Source organism: Geotrypetes seraphini, chromosome 9 (assembly GCF_902459505.1).
Source record: "Geotrypetes seraphini chromosome 9, aGeoSer1.1, whole genome shotgun sequence".
Taxonomy (NCBI): domain Eukaryota; kingdom Metazoa; phylum Chordata; class Amphibia; order Gymnophiona; family Dermophiidae; genus Geotrypetes; species Geotrypetes seraphini.
Window position 1 is genome coordinate 120,176,626 of NC_047092.1, and position 20,139 is coordinate 120,196,764.

At 42.9% G+C, this 20,139-nt stretch overlaps 1 protein-coding gene across 6 annotated transcripts in view; it reads left to right on the forward strand.

The window, feature by feature from the left end:
- The window catches only part of ILKAP (ILK associated serine/threonine phosphatase), a 211,807-nt gene that overhangs the window by 181,182 nt on the left and 10,486 nt on the right, over window positions 1-20,139 (forward strand). For 5 of the 6 annotated variants that reach the window (XM_033957893.1, XM_033957890.1, XM_033957891.1 and 2 more), the window contains 2 exons: window positions 6,194-6,315; window positions 19,620-19,739. In XM_033957893.1, coding sequence (XP_033813784.1) covers window positions 6,194-6,315; window positions 19,620-19,739 — 242 coding nt within the window. Of the gene's footprint in view, window positions 1-6,193; window positions 6,316-15,886; window positions 15,973-19,619; window positions 19,740-20,139 lie in introns of all 6 variants that reach the window. The other variant, XR_004540596.1, reaches the window with a different exon arrangement.

Here is a 20,139-nt window from a genome sequence, read left to right on the forward strand (position 1 = left end):
GGGAGGGAGAGTGCCATAGTATGACTCTCAAAGAAGGAGCTTCAGCAGGAAGAGGAGAAAAGGGATGGCTGCAGAGCAATAAAGAAAAACTACAAGTAAAGAGGTTACACCTAAAATCTTTATTTTGTGAACAGTGTAAGCAGCTTGAAACATTTGGTCCCAAAATGATATGTTGTTACATTGCATATATGAGTTAAAGTAAAAATCTATGGCAATAAATTTTGCAGAATTTGATTCATTTTCAGCACATAAATTAGATTTTTGGTGCATAAGCACACTACTGGGCTTCTGGCTCTGGGTTTCTGGCCCAGAAATATCTAAGAAAAAGGACCATTTAAACTAAATTAATTTATGGAGCAGACTGGATGGACCACTTGGGTCTTTATCTGTCATCATTTACTATGTTACTATGTAACTCTGAGGATTAACTTTGTTTTACACCATACAGTGATTTGTTGATTGGGGTCTGCTATGTTTCATTATTGTCCACATATGCAAAAAAAATGAGTTTAGTTATTAGCTAAGGGGTCCTTTTAATAAAACACAATGCATACTAAATGCTGTCTATCCTATTTTATACCTATGGGGCACATGACACTTAGGGCTCCTTTTACGAAGGTGCACTAAGCGCGCGCTACAATGCCACCCATGCTAGATGCTAATGCCTCCATAGAGCTGGTGTTAGTATTTTCCATGTAGAGAGGGGTTAGCGCGCGCAGCATTGTAGCGCACGCTAAAAACACTAGCGCACCTTCGTAAAAAGAACCCTTAGTGTATGCTCGCGTCCATAAGCATGCACTAAGCTTTAATAAAGGGCTACAAGGGAGATCCAGGAAATTACAGACCGGTAAGCCTTACTTCAGTGCCGGGCAAAATGGTAGAAACGATTATAAAAAATAAAATTGTGGAACACATAGACAAACATGATTTAATGAGACGGAGTCAGGATGGGTTCAGCCGAGGGAGATCTTGCCTCACCAATTTGCTTGACTTCTTTGAAGGTGTGAATAAATATGTGAATACATGTGAGCCGGTTGATATAGTGTATCTAGATTTTCCGAAAGTTTTTGATAAAGTTCCTCATCAGAGGCTCCTAAGAAAATTAAAGTGTCATGGGATAGGTGGCAAATTTCAATTGTGGATTAGAAATTGGTTATCGGCTAGAAAACAGAAGATAGGATTAAATGGTCATTTTTCTCAATGGAGGAGAGTAAACAATAGAGTGCCGCAGGGGTAATGGGACCGGTGCTATTTACCGTATTTTCACGCAAATAACGCGCACCCGTATAAAACGCGCACACGGGTATAGCGCGCAGAAATCACGATGATATGTACAAAAACTTTGGTATACCGCGCTCACGGGTATACCGCGCATGCTGCCCGACGCTCCTTTCGCCCGCCCTGACTTTCCGTGCGCTGTCCCGACTCTCCGTTCACCCCCCCTGACTTCCGTGCACTGTCCCCCCTTGAAGGTCTGTCCCCATCCTGAAAGCCTGATGCCCCCCCCGACGTCCGATACATCCCTCCCCCCGAAGGACTGCCGACTCCCCAACAATATCGGGCCAGGAGGGAGCCCAAATCCTCCTGGCCACGGCGACCCCCTAACCCCACCCCGCACTACATTACGGGCAGGAGGGATCCCAGGCCCTCCTGCCCTCGACGCAAACCCCCCTCCCCCCAACGACCGCCCCCCCCCCCAAGAACCTCCGACCGCCCCCCCAGCCGACCCGCGACCCCCCTGGCGACCCCCACGACCCCCCCACCCCCCTTCCCCGTACCTTTGGTAGTTGGGCCAGAAGGGAGCCAAACCCTCCTGGCCACGGCGACCCCCTAACCCCACCCCGCACTACATTACGGGCAGGAGGGATCCCAGGCCCTCCTGCCCTCGACGCAAACCCCCCTCCCCCCCAACGACCGCCCCCCCAAGAACCTCCGACCGTCCCCCCAGCCGACCCGCGACCCCCCTGGCGACCCCCACGACCCCCCCATCCCCCTTCCCCGTACCTTTGGTAGTTGGCCGGACAGACGGGAGCCAAACCCGCCTGTCCGGCAGGCAGCCAACGAAGGAATGAGGCCGGATTGGCCCATCCATCCTAAAGCTCCGCCTACTGGTGGGGCCTAAGGCGCGTGGGCCAATCAGAATAGGCCCTGGAGCCTTAGGTCCCACCTGGGGGCACGGCCTGAGGCACATGGGCCCAACCCGACCATGTGCCTCAGGCCGCGCCCCCAGGTGGGACCTAAGGCTCCAGGGCCTATTCTGATTGGCCCACGCGCCTTAGGCCCCACCAGTAGGCGGAGCTTTAGGATGGATGGGCCAATCCGGCCTCATTCCTTCGTTGGCTGCCTGCCGGACAGGCGGGTTTGGCTCCCGTCTGTCCGGCCAACTACCAAAGGTACGGGGAAGGGGGGTGGGGGGGTCGTGGGGGTCGCCAGGGGGATCGCGGGTCGGCTGGGGGGCGGTCGGAGGTTCTTGGGGGGGGCGGTCGTTGGGGGGAGGGGGGTTTGCGTCGAGGGCAGGAGGGCCTGGGATCCCTCCTGCCCGTAATGTAGTGCGGGGTGGGGTTAGGGGGTCGCCCTGGCCAGGAGGGTTTGGGCTCCCTTCTGGCCCGATATTGTCGGGAAGTCGGCGGTCCTGCCGGGGGGGGGGGGATGTATCGGACGTCGGGGAGTCGACCGGGCAAGAGGGCTTGGGCTCCCTCTTGCTCCGATCGTGGATGCGGGTGCGGGTGGGAGCGCGTGCGAGCGGTCGTTCGGGGTGGGGGTGCGAGCGGTCCTGCTGGGGGGGTGAATCGGGCGTCGGGCGGGGTGGGAACTATGTTTTAAAACTTTTGTATACCGCGCTCACGCATATAACGCGCGAGGGGTATGCGCGGTAGGTAAAAACGCGTATAACGCGTGCGTTATATGCGTGAAAATACGGTAACTTATTTATAAATGATCTGGAAATTGGAATGACGAGTGAGGTGATTAAATTTGCAGATAACACTAAACTGTTCAAAGTTGTTAAAATGCATGCGGTTTGTGAAAAACTGCAGGTGGACATTAGGAAATTAGAAGATTGGGCGTCCAAATGGCAGATGAAATTTATTGTGGACAAATGCAAAGTGATGCACATTGGGAAGAATAACCTGAATCACAGTTATCGGATGCTAGGGTCCACCTTGGGGATTAACACCTAAGAAAAGGATCTGGGTGTCATCGTAGACAATACGATGAAACCTTTCGCCCAATGTGTGGTGGCAGCCAAAAAAGCAAACCGGATGCTAGGAATTATTAAAAAAGGGATGGTTGACAAGACTATGAATGTTATAATGCCGCTGCCATGGTGTGACCTCATCTGGAGTATTGCGTTCAGTTCTGGTTTCCTTATCTCAAGAAAGATATAGTGGTGCTAGAAAAGGTTCAAAGAAGAGCAACCAAGATGGTAAAGGGGATGGAACTTCCCTCATATGAGGAAAGACTAAAACAGTTAGGGCTCTTCAGCTTGGAAAAGAGACGGCTGAGGGGAGATATGATTGAAGTCTACAAAATCCTGAGTGGAGTAGAACTTGTACAAGAGGATCAATTTTTCACTCGGTCAAAAATTACCAAGTCTAGGGGACACTCAATGAAGTTACAGGAAAATACTTTTAACACTAATAGGAGGAAATTTTTTTTCACTCAGAGAATAGTTAAGCTCTGGAACGCATTGCCAGAGGATGTGGTAAGAGCAAACTAATGGAAACTCTAATCAAACACCAATTAGATATGATCCTGGATGAGGAGAATCTGCGGGATCCCCGTCAGCATGGATTTACCAAGGGGAAATCCTGCCAATCCAACTTGATCAGCTTCTTTGACTGGGTGACGGGGAAGCTCGATGTTGGAGAGTCCTTGGACATTGTTTACTTGGACTTCAGCAAAGCATTTGATAGTGTCCCTCACCACAGGTTATTGTGCAAAATGAGTTCTATAGGATTAGGTGACACTTTGACTAAATGGGTTGGGGACTGGCTTGGTGGTAGGCTTCAGAGGGTGGTGGTAAACGGCACCCCCTCTGTAACGACGGCAGTGATCAGCGGAGTGCCGCAGGGCTCGGTCTTGGGCCCGATCCTTTTCAATATCTTTATAAGAGACTTGGCTGAGGGGCTTCGCGGTAAAATAACATTATTCGCCGATGACGCCAAACTGTGTAACATAACAAGCAAGAACACAACGGACAATATGAAACATGACCTACTCCTATTGGAGCAATGGTCTAGGACCTGGCAACTGAGCTTCAATGCCAAGAAATGCAAAGTCATGCACCTTGGCAGTCAAAATCCATGCGAGACTTACACCCTAAATGGCGAGATCCTAGCAAGGACTGTTGCAGAACGGGACTTGGGGGTAATCATCAGTGAAGACATGAAGACTGCCAATCAAGTGGAGCGGGCTTCATCTAAGGCTAGGCAGATCATAGGATGTATACGTAGGAGTTTCGTCAGCCGCAAGCCTGAAGTCATTATGCCATTGTATAGATCCATGGTGAGGCCTCATCTGGAATACTGCGTACAATTCTGGAGGCCCCATTACCGCAAGGATGTACTGAGGCTTGAGTCAGTCCAGCGAATGGCCACCCGGATGGTCTCGGGACTCAAGGATCTCCCGTACGAAGAACGGCTGGATAAATTACGGCTATACTCACTCGAGGAACGCAGAGAGAGGGGAGACATGATCGAGACGTTCAAATACCTCACGGGCCGTATCGAGGTAGAAGAAGATATCTTCTTTTTCAAAGGTCCGATGGCGACAAGAGGACATCCATGGAAAATCAGGGGCGGGAAATTGCACGGCGACACCAGGAAATACTTTTTCACCGAAAGAGTGGTTGATCGCTGGAATAGACTTCCACTTCAGGTGATCGAGGCAAGCAGCGTGCCTGATTTTAAGAAGAAATGGGATCGTCACGTGGGATCTCTGCACAGAGATAAATAGGGGAGGGTCATTGGGGTGGGCAGACTAGATGGGCCGCGGCCCTTATCTGCCGTCTTTTTCTATGTTTCTATGTTTCTATAGCGTAGCTGGTTCTAAAAGGTTTGGACAAGTTCCTGGAGGAAAAATCCATAGTCTGTTATCGAGAAAGACATGGGGGAAGCCACTGCTTGGCCTGGATCGATAGCATGGAATATTGCTACTCCTTGGGTTTTAACCAGGTACTAATGATCTGGATTGGCCATCATGAGAACGGGCTACTGGGCGTGATGGACCACTGGTCTGACCCAGTAAGGCTATTCATATGTTCTTATGACTTCTAAGTGCTCTCCAACGTTAAGCTATTCAGACTACTGTATATACTTGAATATAAACCAACTCGAATATAAACCAAGGTAACTTTCTCCCCCCCCCCCCAAAAAAAAAGGAGGGGGCAGGAAAGTTGACTTGAATATTAACCAAGGTAAGACATTTGGGTCATTGTGGTGAGCTAAGTTTTAACACATTAACTGCTGTCCATCCCTCTTCTCTCTCAATGACTGATACCACTGTCTTTTACTTCCCCCAAGACTGGCACTTCGGTCCTTCACCCTACGATGACCAGCACTAGTGTTCTCCACTCCCATCCTTCCTGATGACCATCTGTGCTACCTTTCCCCACCACCATCACTGTTCTGCTGTTCCATCCACCCATCAAGATGACTGGTGCTTCTGTTCTCCACCACACCCTCATAACTGGCACTAGTGTGTTCCCCCTGAATGACCATTGGCATGCTGGTGTCCCTTCCTCTGCCCTCCCCCAACACACTCAATGACCAGTGCTAGTGTCCTACTCCCTCTTCCCCCCCCCCACCCTATGATGTCCATGGCACAAGTGTTCCCAATTACCATCAACATGCTACTGACCCTCCTTCCACAATCCCTCCCCCAAGGGAAGCTCAAAAATCTCAGTTTATATTCAAGTATATACGGTAATAGTTGTGTTTATAGTTATTTTCTGACTGTTACACTTGATAGTGCTACAGTATCAGATGAATTTGTGGACTTTTCCTAAGAAAATTCTTCGATTTGAAGAACTAATATTGATTACTTACTGTTTGGAATAAAAGTTAACCCTAGTCTGTTTTCACACCTGTTAGAAGATAGTTTTCTGTACTACTTTGTAGTGAGTAGTGTGCAGCATTACAGTATGAGATAGACCTGTTGGTATTTTTCATGAGGATTTCTTCTCTCTTTCTAGGCTGTTTTGTGTCGTTACAATGAAGAGAGTCAGAAACCAACAGCTTTGATGTTGAGTAGAGAGCACAATCCAACCCAGTATGAAGAACGAATGAGAATTCAAAAGGCTGGAGGAAATGTAAGGTAAGTGGTGGTACAAGAGGGAAGACAGAAATTATCCTGAGCCTGTAACTATAAAGTATGCATCTAATAATGGTTCTAATCCAGACTCTCACCCCTGAGATTTCAGGGCATGGTACCTGAAGCTGTTTGAAGGGTATAATTTGCAGTTACACCTATCCCAAACCCTTGTTGAAACCACATAAATATCCTGATTTGTGCCATGTATTTACAGAAATGTTAATATTTTATAATTGTTTACTTTTCTGGTTAGGAATTTTATAACTATATCGTATGCAATGACATATTGCACATACTGAGAGCAATTTTTATTTTTCCTATTGACAAGCAAGGTAGATAGTCACACAAGTGGGTGAAGTCATTTGATAGTGCCAGATTAGACCAGCTCTCTTGGGTTAAGAAGAACCAAGAATGTATTTCTGAGCATGCTTGGGAATTCCTGCAAGCCACTATCTCCCGTCCCCTCATCAGTGTTTTCTAGTCCATGCTGCTGTCCAGAGCTGTGACCAAGTTCCTGCAGTTTTTTCTAGTGCATACTGCTGCCCAATCATGTGACCTCCTGTCTTGAAAATCTTTTAGGCCATTGAGGAGAAACCTTTCTATTTTTATGAACACCTTGCTTCTTCCCTCCCCCTCCTGAATCTCCATTCCAATGTGTCACTTCTTGTCCACTTATGGTAAGAAAGTTGGACGTCATTGTGATATAGCTACATCAGCATTCAGTAGTAATAAAGTGACTTTAGGAGAGGGGTAATGTGAGTGTGATGGCTCTCGCAGAATATGAATCGTGCAGCAACATTTTAAACAGATTGAAGGGGAGAGAGATGGTTGAGCAGAAGACCTGAGAGAAATAAGTTGCAATAGTGAGGTGATGAGAGCATGGATAAGGGTTTTGGTAGTATGCTTGGAGAGAAGAGGTTGGATTTTGATATTATTATAGAGGAAAAAGCGACAGGTTCCATAATGTGTCAGTAACATAGTGAGCTCAAAATTCTATTGGGAATCTGTTGATGCACCAAATAATGAAAGCCAGTTGGATTATATGCTCACTCCATTAGTGGCAATGTATTCAAAATCAGCCAACTATTCACTTTATGCTGCAACCAGTAGTAGCAAATGTCCCAAAATGCAGCACCTTAAATCTTAATGCCGGGAAGGGACTGGCCACCATGTTTTGCCACTAGGCTTTTTCAAGAACAGCCCCCTGTAATTTCAAAACAGACAGACAATGCAAAAAGCTTTTTATATTCTAGCTTAGTGCATGAGTATTTTATTCTAATAAGGTTATGTGCCTACCTTTTCATAATAACCATGCACCATCCCGACTGCAATGTTTTAGTTCAGTCTTTGAACTAAAACATTGCAGTCGAGATGGTACGCGGTTATTATGGTATGAGATGGTACACAGTTATTATGAAGCGGTAGGAGCATAACCTTATTAGGTAGGGTATTCTAGAATAAAATACTCATGTACTAAGCTAGAATATAAAAAGCTTTTTACATTGTCTGTTTGTTTTGAAATTACAGGGGGCTGTTCTTGAAAAAGCCTAGTGGCAAAACATGGTGGCCAGTCCCTTCCCGGCATTGAGAAGAGTTATGTATTGAAGCATTAACTAAAGATATGACGTCAAGCTAAGTGTATTTGGCTTCATATATGAATTTAATTGTTTATACTAATCAAGATGGTAGGTTTTTTTTAGAGAAGAATTAAATTTTAAAATATGTTTGAAAAATAAAAAAATATGTTAAGTTAAATGAAAATAAAAGCAGCACGGATGATGAATATATGCCACTAGTGATATACAGTGGTACCTTGGATTACGAGCATAATCCGTTCCAGGAGCATGCTCGTAATCCAAAATACTCGTATATCAAAACAAGTTTCCCCATAGGAAGTAAGGGAAACTTGCTTTGATATGTTCCCACCCGCCGAGGCCAGCAGCGCTGCTCCCCCCCCCTACGAGAACCAGCATTGCTCCCCCCAAAGCCCCCTCCCCGCGAACCAGCACCCTCCCCCCCCGCGATCCGGCACCCCCCGCCACCATCGGGCACCCCCCCGCCGCAATCTGAGATCCCCCAACCCACCCAAACCCTCTTCTTACTTCCAGTGTAGCTTCCGCATCGGCATCGGCACCAGCATGTCCTATGCGTTGGTGCCGGTGCCTGAAAATTTGCTTCCTGTGCCGGGCCTTGAGCATGCACGCATGCTCAAGGCCCGGCACAGGAAGCAGATTTTCGGGCACCGGCACCAACGCACAGGACATGCTGGTGCCGGTGCCGATGCGGAGGCTACACTGGAAGTAAGAAGAGGGTTCGGGTGGGTTGGGGGATCTCAGGTTGCGGCGGGGGGTGCCCGATGGCGGTGGGGGGGGCCCGATGGCGGCGGGGGGGTGCCGGATCACGGGGGGGGAAGGTGCCGGTTCGCGGGGGGGGGGCACTCGTACAGCGAGGCAAGCTCGGTTTACAAGGCACCAAGTTTGCGAATGTTTTGCTCGTCTTGCAAAACACTCACAACCGGTGCACTCGTAAACCGAGGTACCACTGTATACATCCTTTCCAAATCGCATATGGCTGGTGGTGGCTTGTCTGACGAGGCTGCTTACAATAGAAAATTATATATATATATATTTAAAAGATTTAAGGTGCTGCATTTTGGGACATTCACTCCATTAGTGGGACATGCATTATTGCATGATAACCTCATCTGAGGACTTCATTCCAATAACCTCCAACACCAAGTGGTTTTAACAAATTCTAACAACCTCCAACACCAAGTAGTTTTAACAAATTCCAACAACTTCCAACACCACGTGGTTTTAACAATCAAACATTCAAAGGAGGATAGGGAGTTCACATAGTCCCTCCCAATGCCCCCTCCCCCCTCCCCCCCACCAATGCAATTCATACATGTAAAATTTGCTTCTGCCATTTGTATAGGTCAGGTCTTATGTTTCTTAACTTTAGAAAATTAAAGCAAAATCTTCAGGTAAATAAAAAGTACCTACAGATTTTGCCCCAAAATGTGTAGTTTCAAAAGTTGCCTACTACCTACACAAACTGATAATAGTTCCTTAAAGAGGAAGATAAATCATCTGCCAAATCAAAGTTTTGCATCTGGTTCACTATAAGTGTTAGGGACCCTTGAGAATTCAAGCTTTCTTTATCCATTGCTGTTTTTGTTGCCGAGTCTCACTGGGAACCATTTTTAAACTGTCCAATTTGGAAGACGGATTAAATGTACTTTTTATTTGCAGGTTTTGCACTAGTTTTCAATATGAAAATATGCACATCCGATTTAAAATTTGCAGCAATACAAACTATGCAAGTTCACTTGAAGATAATATTTTGGATTGAAACATATTAATTGCAGTCTTACATCCTGCTAAATCCTTGCAGAGTGAAGTTCTAGGCAAGTTACAAATAGCATAAACATTACATAGAATATATATACACTTCTCCCTCCATATTTGCGGTTTTTAGTTTGCTGGCTCCTCCCCCCAATTACATCAGTTTGCATAGAGAAATCGCTGATTCCAAGCGTTTACAGAGAAAATCGCTGATTCCCAGCACTTTCTTCACCGTGTTTTGCCTCTCCTTCAGGAATAGGCCAGGTCTCCCACCATGTTATTTGCGGTTTCACCATATTTACGATGGTTTTTAATAGAAAACAGTGGATAACATATGAAAAAGTTATTCACGGTTTCTCTGTATTCACGGGTCTGTTAATCCACTATCACCGCGAATACGGAGGGAGAAATGTACACACAATATATGGCAGAATCAGATTACATCGTTTACAGATAATTCTGAAATGGTGATTTACAAATAACATTTTCATATTTAGTAGGTTGCAGATGATATTATAGTTACAGCAAGTAGACCATCAGTGTGAAATTTATATTGCATTAAGTCCCTCAGAGATTTTTGAAAGGCCATGTTTTTAGATTTTTGCAGAACATAGTATACATAGTAACACGGATCTCCTCAGGAAGTGAGTTCCAAACTTTTGCAATTTCATAGTTAAAAAGATTTGCAGTGAGATTTCTTTGTATTTTATATCTTTCATAGATGGAAATGATAGTCAAAGATTTGAAAAAGCAGTCTGTATATGCACTTGTTCTTCCCTAACCTTACAATATCCTGAGAACTTGCTCTTCTCAATGTGGTTAAAAGCATATGTGTTATAGATCATGTGCTGATTTTAGCTTCATTTTCAAACAACTGGTTAATGCAGGTAAAATGCTGAAATACCTTCTATGTTGACAGCCCCTGTGTACTATAACTTTATAACTACTGTATAATTTAGAGTTCAGTCCAAAATGAGCCACTCCTAAGGAAGTCAAATCAAGTAAAAACCCTACTGCTAGTGAGTACTGTAGCCTAGGCCTGCTTGTGGATCAGGTTCTGAGGGGAAAAATCCATTAGAATTAGTCAAGCAGGAAATTCTCAAACTTGAACAGTTATGATGGCCAACTTGGCCTATTAGATCATAGATTTAACTGTTCTTGATAAAAAAGAAAATTCTTTTTGGCACATCCTATCTAGTTAAGCACAGAACTACTGAACTGAAGATCTTAGTGGTGTGTATACCCAGGAATACTTTATCTCCTATGAGTAATTGTGCAGTCAGGGTTTGGTGGGGTGTGGTATCTGGGTGGGCCATGTTCTGTCGCATCAGCATTTTCTCTGGAAATACTAGCCTGCTATCAGACGACATCACATGTTGTTCTTTACTTTGCCTGGTTGTATAGGGAGGAGAGAGAGAACAGACTTCAGAAAAACTGCATTCCTTATCTGCTGTTTACTAGCAATATCTTCTATTTCATGCAGCCTAGGTTTAGCCTGTTAAGTTGTGTTTTGAGTCAAAGATAAAGATGATGAGAAGGAATCCAACTACCATAGTTTCTTTACTGCTCTATCTGTTCCTAGCAGTACCTTATAGTTAAAATGTCTCAAAGCTGCTTTTTTATTTTAGCTCACACCTTTTTCAGTAGTAGCTCAAGGTGAGTTGCATTCAAGTACACTAGGTATTTCCCTATCTCAGAGGGCTTAACAATCTAAATTGTACCAGAGGCAATGGTGGCTTAAGTAACTTTCTCAGGATCACAAGGAAAAGCAGTGGGATTTGATCCAGGTTTCCCTAATTTTCAGATTGGTGCTCTAACCACTAAACTACCCCCACTTTTGACTGTCTTCTGCTGGGACTGATTTTGCATTTCCTTTCTCATTATTGCTGAATCACAGTTTTTGGTACTCGTTTTTATTAAATCCATCTGAAATAAAGATGAGTAAATCATAGTAAAACTACCATTACCCCTGTTTTCATTTTGACGTTAGAAGTGTGAATATGGTTTTGGATGGTGATTCTACTTGGAAAGCAGGTAAATAGAAAACAATGGCACCATTTATGCAATGGTGGCTACAAGTTCATTTAAAGGGAGCATACATCTTGATGAAGCCCAATGAGTTTAACGGGCGAAACATGTTGATACTTAGAATTTATTCTCCCTGCACAGCTAACTACTAGAAGCTAAGTACTTTTAGTATTAATTTATATATTACCGTTATTAATGCAAGTCAAATTTAATATAAAATCGGGCTGGTTCCTATGACGAGTGGGAGCGTAAAGCCATTCACTATGAATGTATTTGAGTGTGTGGTGGCCCGCTGAGGACCAGTGAACATATACCAAAAGTTTATTAAATGAAGTTGACTAAGGCTGTTTGATAACCTCTTTCAGCTAAATTACACAGAAAAGAAGCAGACATCTTTTCTTAAATGAAGACCATATTCTGCACAGGAATTTTACATGTCAACCATGGGGTCAACAGCAGCATGAGTTAACCAGGTAGAACCTTTTCCTACTTGATAACTCTTTCTGATTGTATCCTGGATTAATATTCAGCAACACTTAGCCAGAAAGTACTGTTGAATATCAGATCACCTTGACACTTTCCCAGTATACCAGGGCAGTTGCCGGGGGTGCGGGGGTGGTGATGTATGAGCTAGGTGGAGCCAGAAGTTATCTGAGCATCATTCATATTCAGCGCTGGTGCTCTGTTAGCCAAATTGGGCTGGGTAAAAGGCTGTCAATATTTCCTCAGCCAGCTATCTGGAGACTGGCACTGGTTAATGTTGGCAACTGCCAATGAACTTGATATTCAGCACAGTTATCTGGATATAGCCTTGTTCTAAAGCCAGGATTTTTTGGGTTTTTTTTATTTTAAGATACATATTCAAGAGACAAAAAAAAAAACCCAAGAAATAAAGGGAGGAGAACTTATAAAGAAGAAAACAGTCCTATTTTAAGAAATCACAATCTGATAAAAACAAGCCACTGAGTGCAAACATATTGTTACATCGCAGTGAGAATTTTACTGAATTCAGTATTTGATTGTAAATCACTGCTAGGAACAGATCATGGCAGCTTACAATAAAATCAATTAAAAAGTAGAAAGGAAATCCAAATTTAAGATAGGAAAGAAAAGAGCTGTGGACTCAATAGTTCAAGCTAGGATGTCTCTGCTTTAAGGTATTATCAGGTCTAGCCCCTAAATATATAATAGACCTCTTCTCATTCCCAACTAACAGACATGAGAGAAGCACACACCTGAAATTTGTTTCCCCACCGGCTAGAGGATGCAGATATAAGAGACATCATCAACAACTTTTATCGTACCAAGCAGCCTTATGGGGCAAAGACCTAGGAAAACTAATCACACACTCAAACAACTATAGCGAATTTAGGAGACACCTAAAAACATACCTGTTCTTGAATTACATAGGTAACGAACAAGGACAATAGCCCCCTTCGTAATTCCACCCATATCAGATCTTGCAAACTGTTAACCTCTAATCTCTAAACTATGAATGTCCCAATCAATTAATGAAACTTTTCTAACTCATTGTAAATAGCACGGAACTTCCCGGTCCGGCAGTATATAAACTGTTGTTATTATTAATGTTGTTAATATCAGATGGTCACTGTTATACTCTGTAATTCACCGACTGTACAGTTTCACCTCACTGTAAACCGCCTAGAAGTCGCAAGATTGTTGGCGGTATATAAGAATAAAGTTATTATTATTATTATCAATATTGACCAGTATATTTATAGCAGGATCTCAAAAACACACTTAAATCTGTCATCTATAGCAGTGTTCTTCAACCTTTTGACACCTATGGACCGGCGGAAATAAAATAATTATTTTGTGGACTTGCACCGGTTCACGGACCGGCAGTTGAAGAACACTGGGCTAAGTTGTGTCCATCTCTGCTCCAGACCCCGCCCCCATAATAGTACTAATTGTAACACCATTTTTTCCATTCATTTTTCATATATACACACACACATAATATAATCGTATTAACAACACATAATGGTTAACCACAAAATTAAAATACACAAAGCACACTATATGCTTTTCAACATTCATTCCTACCAGAAAACAGATAACCCCATGCAAATGCAGGACCAAAAACTAAAAGTACTAATATTTACAAACAAACCCTAAGATGCAAGACTCTGCAAGAAGTACAACACCAGAGGAAAAGAAACAAATGCATTTCTTCCTGAACATACAGCAGATGTAAATCGATCACTAAATAAAAAAATAAAAGCATTCCCCCTACTGTTGTTGAATCTCTTCCTCCATGCTGTGCCTTGCTTTCTGGCCTGCCTTCCGGTTTTATCTTCGGGCTGGTCCACAGTGCGATCAACGCGGCATCTTCGGGCTGGCTCTCTGCTGCAGTGCACGAAGCCGTGGGAAAAGGCTCCTCGCGCGCATCCCACACCTCATCTGGAAGCCTTCCCTCTGACGTCAGAGAGAAGGCTTCCTGTTCAGGTGCAGGACACACATAGGAGCCTTTTCCCACGGCTTTGTGCACTGCAGCACTCAGGGAGCCGGCCCGAAGATGCCGCGTTGATCGCACCTTGGACTGGTGGCAAGGACACTGTCTTCTGCCCAATGGACGTGCCGGCTCTGTGGACCGGCAGAAAATTTCTACGGACCGGGGGTTGAAGAACACTGATCTATAGCATTCTTTGAATTTTTTTGTTGTTGGGTGATCATTTCCTTAATATTTTCATACCCAAGACCTCATTTGATGAACACTTATCTTTTGTATAAATACTGCAAATCTTGCACTTAAACTCAAGGAGAAAGCATTCTAGATAGCTCTGAATGTTGAATGTTTGAATTTATGTCCTAATTTATTACATGCTAGTGGTGGCATGAATATTTTGGGCATGTTTTGTCAAATGTTTTTATGTAATAGTAAATAATGGTAAGACGAGCAATTTAGAGAAATCCTGCAGGATCTTAAAACAGGAAAAAAATGAATCATGTCTCCAACACGGGACTGTTTTGCCATCACTACAGTTGTTTCAAAATAAAACTAAATAAATATATGATATCAACATAAACTGCTGAAGGAAAACATTTTCTTACATCAGACTAAAACTGCATCAAATCGTTATAAAAGAGATCTGCTATCTATTCAGGTTATAATCATATGTAACCTGTGAATGTGACGTGAAACACAGTTATTTAAATTGAAATTGCTTTTCATATTTGTACCTGTAAGTATTTAAAGTGATGATACTGTTCTGAGATCTCATAATCATAGAATTTGAAAGAGACTGCAGAAGGAGATGGTAAGCAAAATGAATAAACCTTCTCCCTCTTTTGTGAAAAGAAAAATTATACAATCTTTTCTACTGCTGCTACCATCTCACTTTTGGTTTGCATTTCCATCCCAGCTTTAGAAATTGTGCCTCTGAAATGAGAATGAGATTTTGAAGCTATTGAAATGAGATGGGATGTTTTTCTGGAATGTGGATTATACAGTTAAACTGCATACATTAATGTGAGAAGAGAGAACTGTCTAAAGATGGCTTCAATTGTATTTTAGGTTAGTGTGTTTTATTAGTACAGTAAGAGTTAATTAGCTGGAGAAAACTTGAGTAAAATGCTAGGATCAGTTTTAACTGTTAGCCCACCCCAAACCAGTTTCTCATAATCCCTTTAGCCGCATCTATTTTACGTACAAGCACCATCTTGACTTATCTAATTCCACAAGATGTTGAGCATTGTGAGGTCTGACAGTTTGAAGCACACTTGTTTATCAAATGGTGTTATGATATCTCTTCATAAAAAGGAGGGAACATAGATCTTATAGTTGACTGCTTGTCCTCGTCCATAAATGCTTTTCTGGAGCAAAGCTCCTCCTATATAGGAACAGAGGTGGATTTAATGCATCTGGGACTAGTTCAGACAGTGGAGAGCCACATCACATTACCATTAATAGGTACAAATTAACATCATCTTGTAACTATAATCTTGATTAATAAAATTACTCCTCATCAGTGAATCTTCTGTCTATATATGCAGGCAGACACGTGGGATAGTATTGTTCCACATTCCTGTATAAACAATTATACTGTTATTTATGTAGGGCACCCATACACTAAGGTTTGTAAGTGATAATAGATGGGCTGTTAGAAACTCTCAGTGCAGTGATATCCTCATTGTACCTGACATTTGCATTACTTTTTAAATCCTTAAAACCTTAGAAATGTGTTTGGCTCGTATTCAAAACCTTTCATCTGGCATAGTGAAGGCATTTCAGCAGCACAATCCTCTGGCGCCAGAGCATCAGGTAATTGGCTTGCAATTTCCATAGGAGGTGAGAAGAATGTGAATGTGTGCCCAGGGCTTGAAGGGTGAGCAAAGAGGGCAAAGACAATGGCTAATGAGCTTACTAATCACAGAAAAGACAGCAAGACAAAAATGGAGGAAAAAAATACTTTTTTTTCCCTATGAATGTTACAAGATTTGCTAAATGTTTAGACATTTTTTAATAAATGTACCCACACTGAAAATAGACATATTGGGTATATAGAATTTCTCTGATGGTTTACCATAAAAATGTATAGTGCATTTTAGTTAACTTTTAAAAATTTAAAACACAAAAGTAGAGTTCTGATATGCTACCTTGTAGTTTATCTTGCTTGTTTTCTTTCATCTCCATATCTTTAAATAGAGAATATGTCCTCTCATCTCTCTTCTCAATCTGTAGATCTTCTGTTGCCTCTTCATTGCGGGCTATAGTCTCATGCTCATCTCTTAGTATTCTAATTTGCTTCTTTTCTTTCTCACCTTTCTCTCTTAACATTGAACAATAAAATGCATGTCTTGAAGAGTTGCTAAAGCCCTGGTGGCACTGACAGAAATGCCTCAGGTTGAAGAAATTTCATCGTATGTAGAAACTTGGCAACAGCTCCATGTTATTTCAGGAAAGAAGTTACTATAAACTACAAATTCTTCTTAAATTAAGCCTTAAAACACCTTTTGGTTCTTTGATTTGAATGTATGCCAGCTACATGAAACTTGTATTAGTTTCTGTTAAAAACTATAGAATCCAAAATTTGTCTAATTTGTCTGTTAGGGCAAAAGGTTTCTATGGGTAAAATAGTGCCTTAGTAGCAGGAAGTGTGTACTTGGAAATATGCACACTCATGAATTTTTAAAAGCCTGTCCTAAAACAAGCCCTAAAAATGCTTCCCCCTTACTGCAGGTAAAATACAGTATGAGGTACATAATCAAAAAGAAAATATGTTTAAAAACCCGCCTAAATAGGCACTTGGACGTTCAAAAAGACAGGTCGTCCAAGTACTCATAATCGAACAGCTTAGGCCTTTTCACTGCCTCTGTGCACCTAGAGCGAAAAGGGGCATTTTTGGAGGAGTGAGTAGGGCGGGATGTGGGCCAACCTAGACTTAGTCGTCCAGCAGCCATAATCGAAAAGTTTAACAGGTTGCCTGGATGGAAATTATATGTTTTAACTTAGATCAAGTCAAAACAGATATAAATTGCAGATCGGGTGGCTGAGCTGATCGTGCCTGCCACGATGAGTTCAACGGCACAAGCAACCCGTTCCTCCCCACCCACCCCCACCCCCCCCCCCAGCAACGATCGCGGCAGGAGGGATGCCCAGTCCCTCCTGCCCAAACCCACCATGACCCCCCTCTCCACATACACACACACACAAGTATCGCTGGCAAGAGAGATGCCCAATCCCTCCTTCCCGATTCGCCACAAAGCCCCGCAACCTTCGTCAGCAAGAGTTTATCAAGTTTATTTAAAATTTTTGATATAAATGCTTGTAAAAATTTCTAAACGGTGTACATAATAAAATTAAGGGGAAGCAAGGGAGTTATGAAAATATGGAATAGGACAAGCTTGAACAACAAACGAACAGAGACAAGTGGAAGAGGTGGTAGAACTACAATGGATGCCCAATCTCTCCTGCCCATACCCCCGACCCCCCCCTACCTGGCGATCATTCGGGGGAGGGCGCGGCGGGTGTCAGTAGGAGAGATTGGACATCTCTTCTGCAATTATATGGGGGGGTTTCACAGTGAGTGTCGAAGGAAAGATTGGGCATCTGTCGTGTCGCGATCGTTGCTGGGGAGGGGGGAGACGGTTCCACGATTCTCTAACCGGCCCTTATGACAGACACTGGTTAGAGAATGGTGCTTTTAGGCAAAGGACTGATCCCTCCCACGCCTAAAAGGTCTTGTTTTGAGCATTTGGAACTTGAGTGATTGATATTTTTTTTTTTTTTTTTGAGAATAGGGCTTAAAGATAGACATAGTCTTGGTCTGGGTGATTAAATGCCTGAATGTATAGGTATGCCATTCTTGGGGAAAAAAAACCCCCACATGTTTTGGACTTTTTCTTCAAGAATGGACATTTCCCTGCTGCCTACTTTGGGTGCTTAAAGCTTTAGACCAAAAAGGGACTTAGACATTTTTTTTTTATTATGCCCCTCTACGTGTATATTACTGCATGTTTAATTTATCTATATATACCTTGCAATAGAGGGAAGGCGTTTTAAGGAGTGGTGTTAGGGCAGGGTTTGGAAATATGCACATAGAGGGGCATAATCGAAAGGGAAGTCTAAGTCTGTTTACGTCCATCTCGCAAGTCGTCCAAAGTAAAAAACAGCTTAAGACACATTTTTGAAAAATACGTCCAACTTTTTTTTCATTTCGAAAATCGTCTAATTATACGTCCTGCCGATCTGATCGCCCAAGCCGCTAAATTGTCCATCTTTATACCACATTTTCATCCAACTTTCTGTCCAAGTCCAAAACTCCTAGAACAAGCCCTGTTGGACGTGGGAGGGGTCTGCAAAATGATAGACTGTACACCCAGACATGCCACCTAAATAGTGGGGTATCTTACAGGGCACTGCAGTGAACTTCACAAAAAGGGTGACATGTCTTCTCCTCACTATAGCTCCCTTATAGGTTACGGTGAGCCCCCCAAACCACCTCCAGAATCCCCTAGACCCACTTATCTACTACCCCAATAGCCCTTATGCCAGTAAAAAGGGGGTTTGGGGGTGTATAGGGGAATGCACATGTTTAAGTATCAATTCAGTGATTACAGGGGCTTATGGGCATGGGTCCTCCTCTTTGGGTCCCTAACCCACCCCCAAAATGACTTAAGCTGCCTCTGTGCTGGACGACTAGGCTTTCCTATGCCAGGCGGCCAGGTGATGATGGTCTGGAGGCTGAAATTTAAAGATGTGATTAATATTTTTATGGGGGTGGGAGGGGGAGTCGGTGATCACTGGGGTAGTGTGTGGGGGTCTGTATTATGTGTTTTCAGTGCTTATCTGGTCAGTTTAGGTGTTTTTTTTGTGATTTAGACCATGTTTTACATGGTCTAAGTCACAACGTCCAAGTTCCGTCAATCGTGAGCTATATAACTTTCGCTTATACATGCAGTACGACTAAGTCTAAGCCGGCCCACGTCCCACCCAACTCCCGCCCTCGACACTCTTCCCGAAACGCCCCATTTAGCTTTGGTCATGCAGCGGCACTATGAAGGCCTAGGTCGTTCAGAAATACGTTCAAAACCTATTTTTAGTATCGGCACTTGGACGTATTTGAGAAATGTTCGTCCAAGTGCCAACTTAGGCCGGTTTTTAGATGCATTTCTCTTTCGATTATGAGCCCCATAATTCCTAAGGAATTTTAACAGTTTACACATTATTTCACTTGGAAAAAGTTCATACAGAAAAAAAATTGCAGATGTATGTGCATACTCTTCCCTTAGGCAGTTTTCAAAGTGAAAGTATATATGTAATTCCACTTCAAAATTTAGTGCAAAGTCCATATGTAAAATATATGACGGATTTTGCAAATATGTAGGCAATTTGAAAATTGTTTGCAATAGTTTGATTTATGATGCAATACTGAGAACTTGCTGACAGTTTTTCTTTCTTACCCTAAGAGATGGCAGAGTCCTTGGTGTATTGGAGGTTTCCAGATCCTTTGGTGATGGACAGTACAAGCGCTGTGGTGTCATCTGTACACCAGATATTAAACGCTGCCAGCTAACACATAATGATAGGTAAAACTTTTACCAGATGCTGGGCACATGAAGCATTGTTTTTATCTTTGAAAATTAGTACAGATACAAGATCCTTTATCCAAAATTCCAAAAAGCTCCAAAAACTGAAATTTGGCACTTCATTTATGTTTGAAGGTATTGTCCCAGTCCCATAGTTTGAAACATGTTTGTGTTTGACATTTTTAAGTATTTAATGTTTGCTTTATTTTGAAATTAAAAATTCTGGTGGCAGTTTTATGGTCTTATGGTCTTTCTTTCTCTGATTTGACCGTACACCATTCCAAAATCTGAAAAGTTCTAAAAGCCAAAATATGCTTGGTCCCAATGATTTTGGTTAAACATAGAAAGAGACACTATACAAACAGAAATAGAAGCAGTCCGAGTTGTATTCAGTTATTTA